The sequence below is a fragment of the Salminus brasiliensis genome, chromosome 2 (genome assembly GCF_030463535.1).
Source record: "Salminus brasiliensis chromosome 2, fSalBra1.hap2, whole genome shotgun sequence".
NCBI lineage: Eukaryota > Metazoa > Chordata > Actinopteri > Characiformes > Bryconidae > Salminus > Salminus brasiliensis.
The window spans coordinates 41,240,287-41,260,946 of record NC_132879.1 but is presented as its reverse complement, the minus strand read 5'-3'; the positions used below and the strand labels follow the sequence as shown (position 1 = coordinate 41,260,946).

Genomic DNA, 20,660 nt, shown 5'->3' with positions numbered 1-20,660 from the left:
CAAACTTATTTCCCAATAAAGGTGAGCCCAAATGTGAAAGCAAATAGCCTACATTAAATGAACTCCTGTGGTTAGAAAACGCTTCAATACCACTGCGATTGTCAGTGTTAAAAGCAGCATAACACATAAATTAGAAATAACATAAGCCATGACTTGACTTGACTTATCTGTAATCTGAGGTAAACTCTAAATAAACCTTTGTTTGCATAGTCTACCACACCACTGCAATAGTATACTAATTAGAAAATGTAATTAATATTTATTATTCAGCCATAACAGAATTAGGCTAATAGCCTAACTTAGTAGGCTTAATGTCATGGGTTCATAAGGATAGGCTGTCCAATTAGTAGCAAAGCTAAATTGTGGAACGCATGTCACTCAGTTTCAGAAACTGTTACAGAGGTGGGTCTGATGCAGCAACAGACCCTTCATCCTCTGATACAGTGGACCTGAGACAAGGTGAGCCTATAGTTTAAAATGAAAGCACATAATTTTAGCTATTTAACTTTTTTTTTCTATTGCAGTGCAACAGCAACATAGTGAAATACATGAATGGCCACCATTATACCATTACACACCTCAGGGTTAGGGATTGTTGTCTTTGCAATTACACACTTGGCTTCTCTCTCTGGGTCGGCTAGAGTACAGAGGCACGAGGGTGGTATCTTTTCTTTCCAGTCAGCATAATTATTCAGCCCACAGCACTCAGCCTGTTAATAAAAAGAAAGACAGCAGTAAGACCCAACTAACATTCAACCACATCTACTGTAATGGTTGAAGACAACTTTGTTGTCCAGGAGATCAACCTAATTTCATATTGATTTAAAACTGTGAAAACTGTGTCCAGTGATTTTAGAATGTTAAAGTTGCTCAAATGCAAACTGCGTGTTGCACATTCTTAAAAAAAAAAATTTCCTTGCCCTTGGCCTAGATTTAGGGTTTCTTGCAAAATACACTCACATGCCAAAAGTCATGGGACAGAAACTAGTATCATGTAGGACCCTTTTGCCCAGGCAAAGTGCAGTAGTTTAACATGGCCTCGATTCTTTAGGTGGACAGAAGACATCTAGAGGGCTGTTGGGCCATGCTGTCTGTACAGCCATCCACAGATTTGTAGCTAATAGACCTCTCCACCACCTCCCATAAATGCTCGATTGGGCTCATGTCAGGTGCAGGAGCTGGTCACACCAGTCATCGGAACTCTCCAGAATGGACCACTGGACAAAGCCCATGCCATAGAAATACACCCCACATCAATTTAGAACCACAACTGGCCTGCATGGTGCCTTGTTGACAACACGATGCCTTGTTCATGGGGTCTGCTCCACACACAAACCCTACCATCAGCCTGAAACAATAGGTACTGGGACTCATCGGACCACACCACGTGTTGCCAGTTGCCTAGCAACATATCATAGTGTTATTAGAGACACTCTGGACGGTCTTCTGCTTCCATATCCCATGAAAACTAAAAAACGCTGCACTAACATGCGGGAAATACGTGTAGAGCCTCCGACATTGTGCAATGTGAATGTGATTTCTGCTAGAGTTGCTTGTCTGTTAGCACGGACAATTTTAGCCAGACACAATCGATCATGATTATTATGCACCTGTGGGGCTGTGGGTGGTAATGCCTTTCATGGTGTACTTCTGGTACATACGTGACACTGTGGATCCAAGAATGTTAAACACCCACACAACTGCAGAATGTTCCATTCAAATGGTAACTTCAGTAATTCACATCACCTTGCAATGAACACTCTGGCCAGTGTTCAGCTTTACTCACAAGAAAACTCCTCACAACTTATACAGGTGTGGGCGTTCATAGGCCTTCCCGTGAGGTAACACTTCATTATCAGTTTACATACTGCTATCTCATGACTTTTGGATTGTCAGTTTAGGAATCTATATCTTTTGCTCTATTAGGAATAGCTCTTTAAAGAACCATCCATGTAAAGGTTCGGACAAAGTGGTGCAGCAGTGGTAGAAGTAGTAGCATCAGAAGTACTAGTACTAACAGCAGCTGTAGTAGTAGTAGCAGTAGTAGCAGTAACAGCAGCAGCAGTAGTCGTTGTAGTAGTAGTGATATGTACCTCCTTTTGTAGTTTGTTGAGTTCTCTCTGAAACACTTCATCTAATTTGTAAAGTGAGGTCATTTTGTTAAAGCTTTCTTCAATCGTCTTCTCCATCTGATTAAACAATAGCAGTGTCAAGTCAAGATAAGATAAACCTAAAACAAACTTGACTGTTTAAAAGCAGCAAAAGGCTTTAAAACAGCTGATAATGCAGTTTACCTGTGGCTGAGCAAGAGTTGCTATGATTGCCAGAACCAAGAGCACAGTGAACTCAATGGCCATGAAAACACTGTACTGTAGAGAAAAAAAACACAAAAAATACAAGCTTACTTTAAGTGTTGTGCCTGATTAGAAAACTCAAGACCTTTTTACTAAAACCCTTTGAAATGTGCAACTATGTCAAAAAACTCTCTGGAGCAGAGGAGCAGCACTATGCCTAATATACTTACTCGAATACACTCACTAGTAAATTTAAATGATAAATGATTGTTTTCTATGAAGCATTAAAATGCTAATCAGTATTTTTAATTTTAAATGGAAGTTTATGTAAATGTGAAGCATTCAAATATAAATATTTATAATAAAAATAATTCCTGTATTTAGCTACATAACTTGAATTTTCCATTATCCTGAATTGGTGAGCAAGATGAACAGCCTTGAGCACAGCCCTTAAATAAAGTGTTACCAATACATCTATCTATAATCTAAACAAAATTTTGGAACACATTTTTTACAATCTTGAACAGGATTTTAAAGATTACTTTCACTAACAAGATTTTTGAGTTTCTGTATTCCTATGCCATTAGCAATATTGTTTTTACTTGAGTGTAATATGAAGTGTCAGTGGTCTGCAAACTGTGGTAATGGATGGTCTCCAGAGACACTCTATTTAAGGTATTAATATTCTTCTGTTAATGTGACTTGTGAATGTAAAGGGAAAAACTGACAAACCAAAAGGAGAGGCAACACTTGCTCTCTGTAAGCTCCATACACTCCTAGAACCGAGAGCAGGATGGTGGCCAAACCAAATCCAACACTAAGGAGCACGACCTGAGGAGTCCAGTCCTACAATCAAACAACAAAAACACAGTGTCTTATAAGCCCACTGAACAATCTGTACAGGAAAACATGATGATTCATCAGCTCCGGTTATATCAAGTTAATCATCTATTCACAACAAAAATGTATACTTGTATGTTAAAAAACAGAGTGGTGTTTATCAGTCAGTCTGCAGAAAATCTCTTTAGTCCGAAAACAAAGAATTAGGACTGTATCGACTAGTTTTGACAAAAAGACAACCATTAATGTATGTTTTCCAGAAGTATAAAACTGTATTAAACATTGTTCACTATAACGGAATCTTACTTGCCTCCACAGGGGTAGCTTTAACACTGTTTGCCACTATACCAAACAGAAGCAAGATCACTCCAAAGATCTAAGGGTAAAAAGTAAAGAAGAATGACTGTGCATATCCATAAAATAAAGTAAAAACACCTGCACAATCACCTCATCTAATAAAACACCTCAGCTGATGCCTTACCGTGAGCAGAATGTTGAGAACGATGCATAATCCTCTCATGTAGGTGCTCCCTTTAGCCATTCTGAGCAGAGAGAGGGCACTTGGGATCCAGCTCTTAGGATAAATAAGCAGAGGTCCAGGCAGTGTTTTTAATGTGGTTCTTGGCAGAGGCCAGGCTGATTTAGTGCTGTTTAAAGATACCTCATCAAAATGTTTTGGTTATAGCAGTGGAAAATGACCAAATTTGGAATCCCGAATGCCTTTACTGGACCCTTGAGCAAATCTCCACGACATTCTTGGCCACAAGAAAGACTGTGTTCGATTGGATGCACCTCGCAGCACGGCTGCTCTGCTTCTGGTAGACGGAGAGGGCTGTTTCTAAGTCTTACTGAAATCAGTGGTGAGAGATGTCGGGGTTAGGGCGTATTTCCTCAAATTATGAGAAACTCTTAGGACCACTGGAGCACATAAACAAACTCTCAGCGCCAGTGGTCATTATCTCGTAACACACACACATACAGAGCAAAGTGGACATGGTTGGCATTTCCTTTTCTAAGACAAAAATTCACATGCGCACATACACACATGCAGAGCCAAGTGGACATGGTTGGCATTTCCTTTTCTAAAACCAAAATCCACACACACACACACACACACACACACACACACACACACAATCTATATACAGTACATCATATTTTATATGATGATATAAATAAGTAAAATCTGATATCATTACACACAGAACTCCAGAAATGGACAAAACATATTAGCACCTTCTCAAAATTACAAAAACTAATTTCAATGAAGTGATACTTCTTTAATTTGTATCTGTGGCAAGTAACAGGTGCTGGTAATATAGAAATCTCACAATCAACTAGTTAAAAAAACACATTGGTTAAGAAAAGCTGACCCAATCCTTCTATCTGTGTACTACCTTGAGCATGGAGAAATGAAAATAAAGCAAATATTTGTTAGTGGGTGTGAGAACCAAAACTGTGAAGTTATGGAGCCTAATGTAAGGCCCAGTGTCCGAAAGCTGGGTCTCCTTCAGAGTTCATGGGTCTTCCAGCAGTACAAGGAACCAAAACATACATACCAGAAATGGTTTGGGGCTGGAGAGTGACTAGTGATTAGTCCAGTTTTAAATTCAATAGAGAGATCTTAAACCAGCTGTTGGAAGAATCTCTCCCCTTAAATCAACCTGGAGCAGTTGAGTCCAGTCCATTTCTAGAGTTCTTTGTGAAATGATATTGGATGTAATTAAATCTAATTAAACTTTTTTTCTCTGCTTTCTTGTGTTGTTGCAATGCAAACAAAACAAATAATAATGTGAATACAAAGCTTTTGTAACTGCAACAATGTTCTGGGATAAGTGGTAAAGTTTCTGAAATAAGGTGCAAGGGTATCAGTATTTTTGACCATGACTGTACATTTAAAGAGTTAAAACCATCTCAGTAAAATCAGCTAGCCTATTATGACTAAATTCCATTTCCTAAAACAGATGGTTAATTGGTTGTCTATCTAGAAAGGAAGTCACATTGCTAGGAAGACTAGGAGGACAACTAGAGCTTGCTTATATATACAGTACAGGCCAAATGTTTGGACACACCTTCTCATTCAATGCGTTTTCTGTATTTTCATGACTATTTACATTGTAGATTCTCACTGAAGGCATCAAAACTATGAATGAACACATGTGGAGTTATGTTACTTATGTTACCCAGTTACTTAACAAAAAAAGGTGAAATAACTGAAAACATGTTTTATATTCTAGTGTCTTCAAAATAGCCACCCTTTGCTCTGATTACTGCTTTGCACACTCTTGGCATTCTCTCAATGAGCTTTAAGAGGTAGTCACCTGAAATGGTTTTCAGGTGTGCCTTATCAGGGTTAATTATAGAATTTCTTGCTTTATCAATGGGGTTGGGACCATCAGTTGTGTTGTGCAGAAGTCAGGTTACTACACAGCCGACATCCCTATTGGACAACTGTTAAAATTCATATTTTGGCAAGAACCAATCAGCTAACTAAAGAAAAACGAGTGGCCATCATTACTTCAAGAAATAAAGGTCAGTCAGTCCGGAAAATTGCAAAAACTTTAAATGTGTCCCCAAGTGGACAAAAACCATCAAGCGCTACAGCGAAAAACTGGCACACACGAGGACCGACCCAGGAAAGGAAGACCAAGAGTCACCTCTGCCTCTTAGGACAAGTTCATCCGAGTCATCAGCCTCAGAAATCGCAAGTAAACAGCAGCTCAGATCACAGACCAGTTGAATGCCACACAGAGTTCTAACAGCAGACCCATCTCTAGAACAAGTGTTAAGAGGAGACTGTGCAAATCAGGCCTTCATGGTCAAATAGCTGCTAGGAAACCACTGCTAAGGAGAGGCAACAAGCAGAAGAGATTTGTTTGGGCCAAAAAACACAAGGAATGGACATTAGACCAGTGGAAATCTGTGCTTTGGTCTGATGAGTCCAAATTTGAGATCTTTGGTTCCAACCGCCATGTGAGACGCAGAAAAGGTGAACAGATGGATTCCACATGCCTGGTTCCCACTTTATTCAAAATTGAAGGCACACTGAACCAGCATGGCTACCACAGCATCCTGCAGCGACATGCCATCCCATCTGGTTTGCGTTTAGTTGGACCATCATTTATTTTTCAACAGGACAATGACCCCAAACAGATGACTTGGTCTCCACAGTCACCGGACCTGAACCCAATCGAGATGGTTTGGGGTGAGCTGGACCGCAGAGTGAAGGCAAAGGGGCCAACAAGTGCTAAACACCTCTGGGAACTCCTTCAAGACTGATGGAAAACCATTTCAGGTGACTACCTCTTGAAGCTCATTGAGAGAATGCCAAGAGTGTGCAAAGCAGTAATCAGAGCAAAGGGTGGCTATTTTGAAGAAACTAGAATATAAAACATGTTTTCAGTTATTTTTTGTTAAGTACATAACTCCACATGTGTTCATTCGTAGTTTTGATGCCTTTAGTGAGAATCTACAATGTAAATAGTCATGAAAATACAGAAAACGCATTGAATGAGAAGGTGTGTCCAAACATTTGGCCTGTACTGTAGGTGAACATATTTTAAATTGATGTATGTCTCATTAAACAACCTCTATGCTACTTCCAAACTTCTACACTCATATTATCCACCCTCTCCTCAGGCAAGCTTGGAGAGCAGCTGGTATTGCGCTGTTCTCTCCCCAGCATAGAGCGCTGTTGTTGCTGAGCAATGCCTAGCCCTGCCATTAGCACTTTTGTAAGTTGCTCTGGAGAAGAGCCTCTGATAAATGCCTTAAATGTAAATGTAAATGCACACATAAAATCATAATCAGTGATTCCAATCTCATGATGCTGCTTTAAGACCTACTTATGGCCTTGCAAACGATACAGTCCAGTGCAGTTGGGACCCCAAAGTGTCTTCAGACACTCGGCTACATCACACAGGATCTTGTGTGAGCTGCTGGTAGTTTTGTGCATGGTTGTTGCCAAGTCTGGCTGGCTCAGATGCCTCTCTCAGATTCCTGCAGAGCCACTCTATGCCACTGGTGCCGGGCTATGTGTTCGACACAGACAGTAAAAGTGGTGCCAGAAAATGTTGACAGTGTTAGTGCAGGTACTAGCACTGGAAACTGAGATGTGGCTTTTGGGACTCCAGAGCGTCAGGGCGTGGCCTTCTGTGGTGGCCATGGGCCAGATTCCCTCACACAAAAAAGTGGTGACCACAAGTACCTTCACCACGAGGAGGGTGCAGTTTGGTGCCACAGGTTTCTCTCCCTAAGACCTGTTCACCTGCCTGGTGTGGCCAACATGACAGCAGATGCCCTCTTGTGCCAGATTTTGAATGGGGGCCATTGGCAGCTTCTTGTGAACATGGCCAGTATGATTTGGGGGATGTTCTGAGAAGCAAAGGTGGACTTGTTCACTTCAGAAGAAACATCCCACTGCTGCCTGTGGCTTTGCTGGGCCAGGGTGTGTTAGTTCATAACTGGCTCAACAAATTGCTTAATGCATTCCCACTTTCACCTTATCTTATTTCACCCTCCTAAACAGAGTCTGGCCATGCCAGCCTTGGTTTCCACTCCTGAAATCCCTGCTCCTAGCAGGAGAGACCATCTTTCCCAGTCTGAGACGTTAGGCACCCTCGTCCAGACGTTCTCCAGTTGTGGTGTTGAGTCTGTGTGATATCAAATTATGGATCTACTGTTTGAACATCACTGTTGGAGGTTGGGAGGTCTCCTGCTATAAATAAAGTTCATTTGGCCAATTTTTAGTTTGCAACTTATTCTTGAAGGAGGCTCTTCTTTGCTGAAGGCATGCGTAAAAGTAGTTTTTGGGTGTTTCACTGGGGCTAAGCAAGGCTCACCACAAGCTCTCACACTGCCTTGTAGAGGTCAGGCTGGTATACGAGGGTGCCAACTGCTCTATCTCTGCAACGCCCACAGCTCACTCTGTTAAGAGTGTTGCACCTTTTTGGGCTGCCCATAGCCAGCATATGTGCAGCAGCCACATGATCTTCTTCCGTTTTCCAGGTTGTGCAGCGTAACCATGGCTGCTTAGACTAACTTGCCACTATGCTGCAACTTGTCATTCTGTCCACCTCTTTGTGACTCTGTGGATATACATATCATTGTCATGACTTACGTCATTAACTTGTAAGTGCTGCCCTTGTGGTCAGGACCCATGAAGCATAACGCTGGTTACAAATATGGTTATGTGATTAGTGGATGACCGCCAGGGTTCCCAGATCTGCTGTTTAAACAACTGAGGCAGATACAGATACAGCAGAACTGATTTTTTAACCTTGTGGGGCCGTACAAACCAGGTTTGGGACAGCAAAAGTGTTATAGACATAAAATGGCTGTTGTTAGACTAATCATGTGTTTTATGTGATTGTGTGTGTGTCAAAATGTGAAAAAGAATGTGCAGAAGAGTTCCCTTGCGCTTTAAAGCTGCATTACACAAGAATTTCTTGCTTCTGGGCTTCCCCTACAGTTGGGAAGTGTAATTTATGCTTTGGGCCACCCTACAAGAACCATCATTGATACTGAAAGAAGCATATGGACCAGTGCGGAAGAATGCAGTTGGCAAGTGTTCCAAGCCAGGAGAAGGATAATCCCAATTACAAGTCAGCGGAGAATAACTAATTTATCACTTTTTTTTATGTTTCTATGATCAGATAATTTCCAGGTTTTCCAGGATGAAAAGTTGACAGAATTGACAGTGGTTCTGCAAACAGATGTCTACACATAAAATTCCACCTTTGTTATATTGGGTTACTGTCTAAAAAGTATATAAATGGTACCCTGTCATGATGACATTATTTGTCAACATGTTTTTGTTTAAGTGACAATAAAGGGCCATTTAATTTTGGTGATTTGGTGATTTTGTTTTTATTTTGCTAATGGAATATTTAATTGTGCTGCAGGGTACAAAAACAATGTGGTGATAGTAATATCAGATTTGATCATTATTTCAGTGTCCTAAAGCAATTCTGAAGAAAATGTCAAATAATAATCATTAGCTCTAATGCTTCTGTAATCGCTAATCAGTATGTTTATACAATCCAGATTCTTAGACTACAATTGACACAAAGCAGAAGCTGCTGTGGGAGGATGTGGCTGCCCCAGAGCCCTTTCTGGGATTTCCTGGGACAGATCCAGTACCTGTCAGCCTCAGCTAATGCCTTGAATGGCGTGCCTGGGGGGTAACTTTTACAATGATACTGGTCAGTTTTAAAAGACCAACCTTTTCCTGAGGTTTGCAAGACAGTGGTATGCAGACTCTACCTAATTGTTAAAGACATTATATATTATATCATTCATATTACATGTCAGCTGTCAAATTGGTGCTAAGCACTGGCAGACCAGCTCCCTTTAGCTAACAGGAACAGTGGGAGGAGCTAGCAGGGAATTATAAGGTAAGATTCATTTTGGTCATTTGCAAAGTAAATTTGGATAAATGATTAATAAAAAAATAGATTAATAAATTCTTTTCTACAGTCAGTCACCACAGTTGTTTTCAGTAGCTGCTCACTGTCATTCACTATGCAAACGTGCACCATCTGTGCAAAAGCCACCCAAAACCACCCAATACCTTTACACACATCACAGCATACAATCCAGTCAATCACTACAATACTTCTCTTCTCAGGACCATACTTTATATCATTAATGACAGATTTTGTTCTCACTGTTTAACACTGTTTAACTCTGTTTAACATGTTGTGGCATGGTTGCACTACGTAGGGGATACTCTCAAGTCCATCAACTATTCCAAGCATCCAGAAAAGAGTTTAGATAATAGATAATTACTAAAATAACTAACTTCCGTACTCTAGCAGGGAGGAAGAAAATTATGCCTTCCAAATGCAAGGAACTTCCAGTGATAAGAATTTGCTGGAACTTGCTGGAAGACCAATTCACTGAACAGAGAACAGTAGAAACTACAACTTTTTATACTTCTTCTATTCTACTGTACTCATATATCATTTAAATAATGTCCTTGATTGTTAGTCATATTTCTATTGTATATTTGTTAATAGTTTAGTGCGCTTTCTAAGTCAGTTTATAATGGTACAAGTTTAATGGTGTAAAATTCCTGCATTTAGATATATAGCACACATGCTCCTACATGCAGTCAGATGATGAAGTTTCTGATTTCTTTTTCCTTCTTTTCTACTTATATTTGCACATATGCACTATATGGTCATTTATACTATGAAATGTGTTTAATGTCTTACTCAGTGAAATTGAGAATTCACAAATTACAGATTCAATTTATAGTTAATCTCTGCATTAAAAAGTTTTCAAACTTGAACTTGAGCAGCAGTCAAATAGATGTTTCTCTTAACACTGGCATTGCAAAGTTTTATGTTTAAAAGAAAACCTTTGCAGGGGTGCCATAATGACTCGAGCTGTGAGGAGTATATTACTGCAAAGGCCCAACAAAACTTTCTTCAGATATCACCAGGGGGCAGGAGAGTAGTACTAGTTTGTCATGCAACAACATACAGTACCAGGGTCTAGCAGTACTAGCAGTCTCAAGACAGACACTGGTGATACATAAGCTATATAACAACCAAGTAAATAAATCTAGTCTTAATATCTAAATAGTTTACTCATATTGTTGTAAATATATTGTGAAATAATTTAAAAGGGACATATAACAAAAACACATGATAAGATACTGAGTATGTAGAGTACCCACTATCCCACAAGCTTTGAAATAAGATAACCGTGTTAGTTTTTGAAAGCTGCCTATAAGAGAAAACTTCACTTCCATTCTAAATAGCAGTAAAACACATTAAATAGTATTTATTTATAATTTGTGTTGGGTAAAATGGAGATATACAGTGGTGTGAAAAACAAAGTACCAGAAGTGTCAAGTAACAAAGTGCAAATATTTAATTACTTTCTTAAGTAGAAATTTTTGTTTACTAGAGTAATTATTTTTCAGCTGACTTTTTACTTCTACTCCTTACATTTTCACACAATTATCTGTACTTTCTACTCCATACATTTTGAAAAATAGCCTTGTTACTCCTGTTTCATTTTGGTTTATTTTCATTTCGGTTTGTCATCATTAAAAAAAAAAAAAAAAAAACCTATCCAGATATATCACGTCATCCAGAAAGTGTGAATTTGATTGTGGTTGGATGAGAATAAATATAGAGATTCATAATAAATATAAAGGTTACTGATAACATGCCTCTGAAGTTTGACTTTTTGCACCATTACAATACTTATAGGCAACAACTCACTTCTGTTTCATGAAACACATGTTAATGCTCAGTAGTACTTTAATATATTTGATTTTAGTATATTAGATTAGTAATATTTGATATTACTAAAATGCTTTAATTTAATTTTTAAAAATTTAATTTATTTTTTGTTTTCCTTACATTACTTTTACTTTTATACTTGAAACCAGTACTTTTACACTTTTACTAAAAGCTTAAGTTGATACTTCAACTTCTATAGAAGTCTTTTTAAACCCTAATATCTACACTTCTACCTGAGTAATGACTTGTGTTGCAGTGGCTCAGTCAAAGTCCAGACCTCTGTGCATAATTGAATGTCCACAAGCCTTAATAAACTGAAGCAACATTGTAAAAAAGAGTGGGCAAAAATTGCTCTAAATTGACACTGAAAGAGACTGATAAAGTCATACAGAAAACCATTACTTTAAAGTTATTGCTGCTAAGTGTGGTTCAACAAGCTATTAATGGGGTGTACTTAGTTTTCCACACATGACATTTCCATTTTGGCTTCAGTTTTGTTAAGTAAATAATGACACGGTAGAATCTGTTGTGTGTTGTCATTCAGCTAAGGTTGTATTTACCTAATTTTAAGACCTGCTATTATGTTCTGATATATAAAACCATGACATTCTTAGTGGGGTGCCTTTAACTATGTTTTTCACATAGATTAAGATATGGTTTATCTGTACACTATAAAGATGTCCATATGTTAAAATGAGTGATTGTTTTATTTAAAACATTTATGTAAGCTAAATAAACATTGATTGCTTGTTTTCACATGAAACATTATTTAAGCTTTTCTCTTTTTACAGTGTATGGTGTTCCAATTTTGAAATGCTGTTTTACATGTTTACATAATAAAAATTATAATATAAATTGTTTCCTACTCTTTCACTATTGTGGTTTGTGGACTAATAGTAGTGAAAGTAGTGAAAAACATTTCCTGGGTTGTTTTTGGTTTATGCACATACCCATCTCTGCGAAGTGTTTTTAGTCTGCCCATTACATAGAAATAATCTGAAATACTGCAGATAACTTCAGGAATTTCGAATGATGGAAGTGTTCTAATGATGGAAGACTAAAAAACTACAGCCATAATTTTATATTATTGTATTTGACAAAGATTGAGCCACAGCACATCCTCTGTAATTTAGTTTAATTTAGACATTTAGTTTAATTTGCTCTTGACAGCTCAAGTGAGAGGTCATGATGATCATAATGAGATCTGAAGAGGATGCATATGAGTCTGGGAAAGGAATGAAAAAGATTTTAGAATGACTGGAAATAAGACTTTCCACTGTCCGCAAAATAATTTACAATTATGGGAGGTGTTCAAGGAGACCCTTGTTGTCAAAAAAACACCAGGGCAAGACTAAAGTTTGCCAGAGAACATAGGCCAAGGCCAAGACTTCTGCAACAATGTGTCTTGAACAGATTATTTGAAAGTTGAATTACCTTTTTGAATTTGTATTTACTTCCAACTCTAACTGCCTTTTTACACTAACATGTCACAACACATGTAAGTGTTGCTGTCATTTTTCCCACTGTAAAGGCAACGCTTCTTTCAAGTTGTTTGACCTAACTTGCAGTCTTATCTTAGGAATTATGTCACTGCAAACACTGTCAGGCTCTCTCCTACTCCCCTATCTCACCCAACCAACCCAGCACCCTCTCCGTTTTCCCATAGCCATTTTGCAGATATACCCACACATTTGATGTAAAAGAATTTAGCATTTTGTCTGTGACAGTTTTACATCCGAAAACAGAAATGTTAGTTTAGGTAATGACTCATCTTCCTGCCCTCAGATGGAACAGTACATATATCCTGTACACAGACCTACACACACTACAGATGTTTGTAGGATGTAGGTTCTTCATACCTACTTTAATATCTGTTTGCCTGCAAAGGAATCCCTAGCTCTCTCCATGTTCACTCTCAGGCCCTCTCTGCCTTCATCAGAACAGCTTTCCTTTAATAGAGAATTAGGTGCTTTGAATATTAAAAGTCATCACTAGCTAGATAAACAACCAGACTGAAGGATGGGTACCAACTGAGGAGCTACCAACTGAGGAACTGGGTGGCAGATGGTGCAGTTGAACTCTCTCTTACACATTCTGATCATTCATAGTCATTTCTCCATTCCTCTCTGTGTTTCTGTAATTTTCTCTGTGGGGTACTGCGCTCGGACACTCGGCTCTCAGGTGAATTTGTCAAGAGAACTGTTAAAAAGCAGTGCTCTGGGAAGCGAAAGTGAGGCAAGCAGGGTTTATCACATACAGACTGACCTGCTTTAGTGGTCTAACCTCAAAAATATGGAAAAAGATGCAATTTTCAACACAGAAACAGATGTGATTTAAAAGGTAGCAGCACAAAAGTACAATACCTAAGACAAACAGAATAGTAAATTACAGATTTTAAAAACTTAAAAAAGTGCAGGTACACAAAAAGCTACTTAAGTACATTTTTACATGTGTAAGATGGCGTGAAATTCACTTCCTGACAACACTGCAATCTTTGCCGTTTTACAGTGAAATTATTTATAGTGATTATTGTATATATTGTCTTAGCACTAGGAATAAGATAAGTAGCTTACATACAAAACAGAAAGTGTCAGCAAGTGTGACGATCTTGGCTTACACTAAACTATCAAGCGATGGATGCTTAAATTATATAATTCAAATTACATGTAAATAAATATATGTAAATAAGATTTAACACAAAGCATACTGATATTAATTGGTTTTAAATAGCTCTTTCTAACACGCTGTATTGCCTGTTGCAGATCACTGAATGGTTCAGATGGACAAAAGGTGCGAAGAAGCTCAACTCTCCATCACAAATGCCTGTCCTGTAGTGGCCTTCCTGATTGGGCGCCTCTGCCAACAAGCATGACGTTCAGACTGCCTTGTTAAAGGTGAAAAAGGGATGTCAGGCCAAAGAAACAGTGCAGAGGTAGGGGAGAGGTAGCTGTAGCTGAGGAGCTGAGGTAAACCCAAACAGACGGTGTTCGATACTCGCGGCGCGCGCACCATTCAAATCCTAACGGTTGGCCGCGAGCTTTAAAACGCCTCCATCCAGCAACAGCCAGAAGTGTCACAGGTTTTTTTTGTCGACAGAGGACCTCCATCCGACTTTTTCGCAATTAGCTACGTGTAGTGAAAGTGATGGCTCCGTGTTTTGCGTTTGTCCTGCGGCTGCTTCTAGCGGTATGGAGCCGCGAAGCGTTTGCCCGCCTGGGAGAGTGCCCGGAGCTGTGCCGTTGTGAAGAGGACGACGGCATGCTGCTGCGGGTGGACTGCGCGGACCTGGGGCTCACTGCTCTTCCAACAAAGCTTAGCATTTTCACCTCGTTTCTGTGAGTGTCTTTTCTTAGCATCCAGTTTCTCACATTGAACTCTCGTTTGGTTTTTTAACTTTTGTGTGATCGAGCAGTTGCTCAGGCTGCGGGGTTGTCTAAGGGAGAGGGAAATATATCTAGCTAGCACTAAAAATTCAAGAAGTTAGCTAGGATACCTTTCCAGCCTACTTTACACCAATGGGCTGTTCAACGGTATGCAACATATTCCTGTCTCAGTGACAACCACGTGTCGTGTTATCATGCCATGTTAATCATAGAGGCATATGCCTGATTCATAAGATACAAGATTTAGGGTAAGGGTATGTAGTCCTCCCTACCAGTATTCAGCATTCCTCAGTGTGCATCATCTAGTATAACACTGCTTTGGTTTGAACCTGTAATCAGCGGACACGTGCAGTGTTGTGCCTCCTAGCTAAATGGTCCCATGTAGGGTTCTTCTCTGGCCAGTGCAGAAAACCAGTGCGGTAATCACCTGCGTCAGCTTGCTTTTCTTGCCCCATTGCTCAGTTTTGTGTTGCTCGCTTTTTTCACTTTTCTTTCCACGTGCACGCTCTGGAAACCCAACCTGATGACGTGCACCACCTGTGGACTGTGTTGCGATCAGTAACCTGCGATCAGTGGTTAGTTTAGAGCTAATTAAAGTAGGCTTTGAGCAGGGGCCTGGGGGAAAGCAAACATCATGGGCATTACACAACCTTTCAGCAATCATGAAAAATCACGAAAGGAAGAGCAAGGAAATTCAGCTTAGATTAGTGGAGGGCACTATATTCTGTAACATAGCATGTAATCATAGACAGATACACTAGGTGGATATCATTTAATTAATCACATTTCAGAGTCTTGCTGTGGGGTATTAGATGATTTACCATGTCTCACTAATAATCCCACTCAAAATAATCCTGAGGAATTATGCTTTACATAAGTAGAGAGCTTTGGTACATGACATGGGTGGTAGTGATCCTCTTTCTCATGACATTCTACAACGGCTGTGGTTTTACTGTTTGTTATGTGAAACACAATAATAGGGCATTACCACATAAATCTCTTGTTTACTCAGTAATGTTTATTGGCTGCCTAAATGGCTTAATAACGAATGCAGTGAATTAATAAGTGCAATAACGTCACACAGATGGTGTAGTCAATCCTGTATCAGTGACTTTTTTTTTATCAGCCACATATAAAGCTTACTTTAAGCGTACAAATTAATTTATAGTGCAAGTTTCATTTATAGTGCAAAATAGAGAGAAAAAATATTTAAAGCTATTTACTTTGGCAGTAAGCATTTATATCTTAAAAACAAAAACATCTAACATTAGAGGAAATACAAATAGAGAATGCATTGGGATTTTCTCTCTTTGAGGAAGCCCAGTATTTATAGTTGCCATACAATACCTAGTTAACCTAATGTCCTACTGTAAGCATGAGTGTGTTCTTCTGACAGCATTTTCTAACCAACATATTAATAACTTTATTGACAACAAATTAAATTTATATTTATGGTGTTCATGTATATTTGCATTTAGTCTAATTTGATATTGTATTTTGCTGGCAAAAACACATTTGCTGCTGAAATATATTTTTAGGTTTTAGGTTATAGGTTTTAAACCATAAAATTGGTTTATATAAATAGGAAGTATTTAAAGGTTTAACACACACACTTGTTTCTAGTGTAGGGCAGCTTGTCCTGCCAAACCCTTTTTACTTTGACCAAGCAAAAGATGGTGCCAGATGTTCATTGTGGCAGCAGAAGGAAGCCAGAGTGCAGCAGGTGCAGGCCGCCCCATTCTAAGGAGCTCAGGGAAACCTGATTCACCACTCGTTTTATTATTCTGCTCTGAGCCAGATTTTCAAGTCATGTAACCTAATACCAGGCAATTTACTGCCACTTATCAAACTTGCTTCACCAACCTCACTTGCAGTGGTGAAATGAATGTGAATGAATAAATTATCTCATTTAGTTTATTTTCATACTCATATTTTAAAGAAAGCCAAAGAGGGCATATTGTCTTGTACTCTCCGTCTCTGCTCTCTTTTAAGGGACAAGGAGGTAATTTACTTTGGCCCGAGGCTATGCATTTAATTGCAGTGACCATGGTAAACAAACAAAGCCTCTATCTGTTCTTCTTCTGCTTTGTGTACCTTGCAGACACCGTGACTCCATGAACTGGTAGGCTATTCAGGGTATTCAGATGGGTCCAGAGGAATGAGGCTGATAGGATTACGAGACTGTATGGTAGCTAACAATTTCATCTATCTGATAAGATTGATAGGCATCCTACAACTTCACCTAGACACAGTAAGTAACCTGGCAGAAAGCTTGCTTTTGTTCTCCCTGTTTAGGATGAGACACTCTTCTACTGCAGAGAGCGAGAGAGCAGGGCAGAGAGTGACCATCAGCCTCTTTGAAAAGGTATCCCTACCCCATGCCAGTCAGCTGCCCTGTAATTCACTTCACCACCAACCCACACCCCCCTCCTCCCGCCTGGATACTTTAGACCCTTGGGAAAGACATTGAGGAGCTATGAAATTGCCCCCCCCCCCTTTGCTCTACTAACTTCACCCAGTCTTTCCCCATCCTTGCAAGCAACACCAGCTCCCTCTCTGCTACATTAAACCTAATTACCTCTAAGTGCAGCCATTGCATGTTGATTAGAGTCAGTTTAGTTTCCTGCGGAGCATTGCTGTTATTGCAGATCCTCTTACTCACTGCCTTAGAGTTAATTTGTCATTTTTATTACCAATAGAACAACAACTAGCATTTAAATTGCCACAAAAATTGCGTATTAAAATAAAAAAAAGGTTAATTGTGAAAATGTAATGTAATAATGCGTACTTCTCAATAACCTTCCCTTTATTGTTTGGAGTGAGAAAACATGTGGCATATATTTATTCTTTGTCATTCATGCACTTGTTTTTGTCTACAAAAGGTTGTCTACATTGTTATATACAGCAGTAGTATCTCCAACCAACAGGTCATCTATGAAGTAATACCCATGGGGCTGGACCTTAGAGTAGAAGATTTTAAGACACACAGTGCATTACCTTTTTTTAGATAATAAGATTGACTTTAGAAGCAGCTGTTGTGGATGGAAAGCAAATTACATACTTAATTTGGGCAACAGTGGATGTTTTCTTTTTTTGGAGCCTGGCAGACACCTCAGTGTCAGCAAGCCTTAGTGGTAACTGTCATTCTTAGTGCTTCTGTAGATGGTTTGTTAAAGGCAGCATGAAGAAGGTTCTTTATTTACCTCTATTAAAAGCTGAGCTAATAATTAAACTGCTACTCAGTATTTAGCAGTTATAGTATATAGTAGGTTCAGTGAGCAAGTGATTAGTTGGTCATTAATCTTGTTTATGTTCTCAAGCCTGGTCTTGGTCTTGGGATAACAAATTAATAATGTGTTTGTCATGTCTTAATCTCAACATAATAAATTATTTTATATCAGTTTACAGGTTCTTCTTTTTTATAAGAACACAGTTATGTATAGTGAAGCACACTTTAAATTAGAAGCAGCTAGTTTTAATTGTTCATTACTGAGGTAAAAAGTTAAATTAATGATGATATTGACTTGAGGCCACATTGTATATACTAAGTCACACTTTATAAATTATGTCCCTTAACAAGTATTCTGGTTGTATATTTGACAATTCTTGCAGAATTCAACTACATTTGTTGGTTTTCTGGCACAAACCCACATATTTATTATTTAAATGTATTATTTGAAAGGCCCTTTCAAAAGTGTAATGTTAGCCTGCTTTATCCATTTCACAACCACCTTTGATGTGAGATCAGTATCCTGTTGATCTAATTGTGTCCACATAAGGTAATGAGGTAAAAGCAGGAAAACTGGCTAGCATACGAATCTGTGCCAGTTTGACAAGAACCAAACTGTGATGGCTGGATGGTCAGAACATCTCATGTGGGGGGTTTCTGGTATGTAGTGGTCAGTACCTACCAAAAGTGGTCCAAGAATAGACAACCAATGAACCGGCCACAGGGTCATGGGCATCTTAGGCTCATTGATCTATGGAGGCCCCACCTCACAACTTATAGGATGTCTTGGTATCAGATACTACAGGATGCTTTCAGAGGTCCTGTGGAGTCCACGCCTCAAATGATCAGATCTGTTGTGGTGTCACAAGAGGAAGCTACTCAATATTAGGAAGGTGGTCCTAATGTTATGGCTGTTCTGTGTTAATCTATCTTCACCCTATGCAACCTTCTGCTGATACTTTTTATATTCAACAATTTTAGGCATTCTATTGTGAGCTATATATGGTATAGACAAAACATGTTTGCACACACCAAATTGACACAGTTGAGATTGTACATCCTGTAAAAAAAGTTTTGTGGGTTGATTGAGTTATTATCTGTTTTTTCCTTTGTCTCCCTCTCTCTCTATCTGCAGAGATCTTAGTATGAACAACATAAGCCATCTGCCCAGCAATGCTTTCTCCAACCTTCACTTTCTTGAGGAGCTGTGAGTACACATTCATACCTGGCTGTGGTCTTAAAAGGGGCACATTTAAATGGTTGGCTATATAGTGCAATGCAAAATTATGCAATTATATTTTTATATTAAAAGTAAAATAATGAGTAAGAAAATATTTGTATGACCCAAAGGAGAACATTCTTCATAAGCACTGTTTTTAGAAGCACTTCACTGTGCTACATTGTGCTACACCATGCTGACTTGCCTATAGCTTTTATTAATGTGCCTATGAGGACACAAACATCTTAATCATTTTGATTTCTGTCTTTCAAAAAACTGTTGTATTGTGAAATATCATACTTTATAGGTTCCATATATGCAATTATTGACACTCTTACTTATAAATCAACATGGAAAATGCCAATGAGCAAATTAAATATATAGAAATGTGCTGACTTTAGCAGTAGTTATACTATTACAGAACAAGTTGCTGGGACCTCATTTGAATTTTCTTTAATGCCATAAAATCAAGTTAAGTTGAAAATTAAGTTAAGTTTTTGTCAAATTAAATTTTTGTTGTGAAATAATTTAATGCAATTACAAATAATTGTGATATGTGTGTAAGTCTTCATTGTTTTAAGTGTCTTAAGTTATACAGTGGTGTCACACCTGCTCTACTGTGTGGTGTTGCTTGCACAAACACAACCTGCTTGGAATCTTATCAGGTGTACCTGTGACCTCATTACAAAGGTCAATGTCCAAAGTAGGGCTGAAATCTCAATTATTTTAATCTTAAAATGTACTTTTTAAAAATTAATGATGTAGCTATCCACAAAAAGTTGTCCATACAATGTGTGTTTCTCTGAAAAAGAGATTAAATAATAATTATTATTGACATTTATTACTAGGCCTAAATATCATACATAAGGACACAAGACTGGCTACCGTACCTTTGTTTACTATGTTGAAGTGTTGACTCAACTCATTGCAGTCTGAATGTGTGCTGTATTGCATTGGGTCATTTTAAGCTCCGCTCACACGATCTGATATTATACCCTCTTTGTGGGATATTTTATGCATCACTGTGAAAGGAGTATGTGCATGTTTTTGTGTGTGTGTGTGTGTGTGTGTGTGTGTGTGTGTGTGTGTGTGTGTGTGTGTGTGTGTGTGTGTGTGTGTGTAGAATTATGGTCATGAAGATAACAGAAATGAAGCTCAGGCTTTCGCAAACTTTACTTGAGCAAACTTAATTTAGGGACATCATAATTAGCCATCACGTTGATTTGCTAGCCATTAAATAAGCCATAACTAATGTACATGCTACTTGCCCTCATCTCAACTAGCAGTCACACTTGTTAGTGCTACATGCTGACGTTAACGTTCCCTTGTGTCAGTTCCACTCTGTGGTTTGACTGGATGCGTCAATAACATTTGCAGTCAATAACATTAAATCCCGCCTTTTTATGTACCTGCCCAAAGCGTAAGCATGTTGATCAA

At 38.7% G+C, this 20,660-nt stretch overlaps 2 protein-coding genes across 12 annotated transcripts in view; one reads left to right on the top strand and one right to left on the bottom strand.

Moving 5' to 3' along the window:
• The window catches only part of LOC140549280 (leucine-rich repeat-containing G-protein coupled receptor 5-like), a 53,415-nt gene that overhangs the window by 13,309 nt on the left and 19,446 nt on the right, over positions 1 to 20,660 (top strand). For 5 of the 11 annotated variants that reach the window (XM_072672758.1, XM_072672761.1, XM_072672760.1 and 2 more), the window contains 2 exons: positions 14,155 to 14,727; positions 19,140 to 19,211. In XM_072672758.1, the coding sequence (XP_072528859.1) occupies positions 14,537 to 14,727; positions 19,140 to 19,211 (263 nt within the window). In that variant the 5' untranslated portion in view covers positions 14,155 to 14,536. Of the gene's footprint in view, positions 1 to 14,154; positions 14,728 to 16,876; positions 17,141 to 19,137; positions 19,212 to 20,660 lie in introns of those variants that run through there. The other 6 variants (XM_072672764.1, XM_072672765.1, XM_072672768.1 and 3 more) reach the window with 6 other exon arrangements.
• The window catches only part of LOC140549282 (tetraspanin-6-like), a 30,350-nt gene that overhangs the window by 3,010 nt on the left and 6,680 nt on the right, over positions 1 to 20,660 (bottom strand). Inside the window, exons 2-7 of the mRNA XM_072672769.1 lie at positions 3,616 to 3,708; positions 3,445 to 3,510; positions 3,027 to 3,140; positions 2,295 to 2,369; positions 2,094 to 2,189; positions 579 to 710 (exon numbers count right to left, since the gene is read on the bottom strand). Coding sequence (XP_072528870.1) covers positions 579 to 710; positions 2,094 to 2,189; positions 2,295 to 2,369; positions 3,027 to 3,140; positions 3,445 to 3,510; positions 3,616 to 3,675 — 543 coding nt within the window. The 5' untranslated portion in view covers positions 3,676 to 3,708. The remainder of the gene's footprint in view (positions 1 to 578; positions 711 to 2,093; positions 2,190 to 2,294; positions 2,370 to 3,026; positions 3,141 to 3,444; positions 3,511 to 3,615; positions 3,709 to 20,660) is intronic.